At 61.9% G+C, this 1,232-nt stretch overlaps 1 protein-coding gene across 1 annotated transcript in view; it reads right to left on the minus strand.

Annotated features, from left to right (window-relative positions):
• The window catches only part of MYRF (myelin regulatory factor), a 39,027-nt gene that overhangs the window by 10,085 nt on the left and 27,710 nt on the right, over positions 1-1,232 (minus strand). The window contains exons 14-15 of the mRNA XM_010854061.1: positions 600-690; positions 40-240 (exon numbers count right to left, since the gene is read on the minus strand). Coding sequence (XP_010852363.1) covers positions 40-240; positions 600-690 — 292 coding nt within the window. The remainder of the gene's footprint in view (positions 1-39; positions 241-599; positions 691-1,232) is intronic.

The raw sequence follows: 1,232 nt of genomic DNA on the forward strand, positions 1-1,232 counted from the left end.
CCCCGCTTAGGGAGTCCCCGCCCCCGGTCCTGCCCCCACCTCCTGCACGTGCTCCTTCGCCCGCAGGTCCGAGGGGTGCATGAGCGAGCCCATGACCTTGACGTTGCCGTGCACCACCAGCGCCTCATCGGGCCGGTCCGTGTTGATGCCTACACGGCCATGGTGGAAGACCGTGTCCGGCACTTGCGCCCGCTGCCACAGCACCTCGCTATCACTCTCAAACTGGCCTGGATTGGAGGCCTGGCAGGAGTTGGGGCTGGATCAGTCCTGGGGGTTGGAGGACGCACAGCGCCCTGGGAAAGGGGGAAACCCCACAGCCACCCCTCCAGCTCCAGCCGGAGCTCCTCACACCCCCATGCCCAATTTAAACTGTCCTCCCATGGCTGCCAACTTTCAGAAAAGCCACCAACCGGGTCCTGGCCACCTCCACACTTAATTGTGAAGGAGATACTGGCCCTGAGAAGGTGGGAACCTTGCCCAGGGCCACACAGGATCAGCACTCCAGCTCCTGACCCCTGAAGACCCTGTTTTTCTCCTGGGTGCTGTTTCTCCCAGGTCTAGGGAGGACTCTCAGCCCTTTGGGGGGAGGTGGCCCTCACCCGGACGATGATGCGCTCTGAGATCTGGGCGGCCAGTGTGTAGTTCTGATTTTGTGCGTGGGCCTGGAGGGCCACCACCAGCATGAAGTACCTGGACACAAGAGGGTCTCAGAGGCGCCCAGGGTCCCGCCCCATTCCCCTCCCACCTCCACCAGCCTTCCTGGGTCAGATGTACAGTGCACTTGGTCATCTCTCCCAGGCTCCCGGCACCCGGGAGGAGAGCATGACCACCCCACCCGACAGAGGAGGGGCTTCCCAGGTGGCTTTAGTGGTAAAGAACCCGCCTGCCCCTGCAGGAGACAGAGAGATGTGGGTTCGACCTCTGGGTCGGGAAGACCCCCTGGAGGAGGGAATGGCAACCCACTCCAGTATTCTTGCCTGGAGAATCCCCATGGACAGAGGAGCCTGGGGTGGGAGGTGAGGGCTACAGTCCACGGGGTCGCACAGAGTCAGACACGACTGAAGCGACTAAGCACGCACTGCAGAGAAGGAACCTGAGTGTCCACTAGGGGGCGGAAGCAGATAGGAAGCCAGCTTCCGCTCTCCTATCGGTAAGTGGTGAAAGGCTCTGAAACCCAGGTCCCTCATTTGGGAAGTGGGTCAATCTCTGGGACTCCATTCCTGGCATGCTAC

The sequence above is a fragment of the Bison bison genome, unplaced genomic scaffold (assembly GCF_000754665.1).
Source record: "Bison bison bison isolate TAMUID 2011002044 unplaced genomic scaffold, Bison_UMD1.0 scf7180017864334, whole genome shotgun sequence".
Lineage (NCBI taxonomy): Eukaryota > Metazoa > Chordata > Mammalia > Artiodactyla > Bovidae > Bison > Bison bison.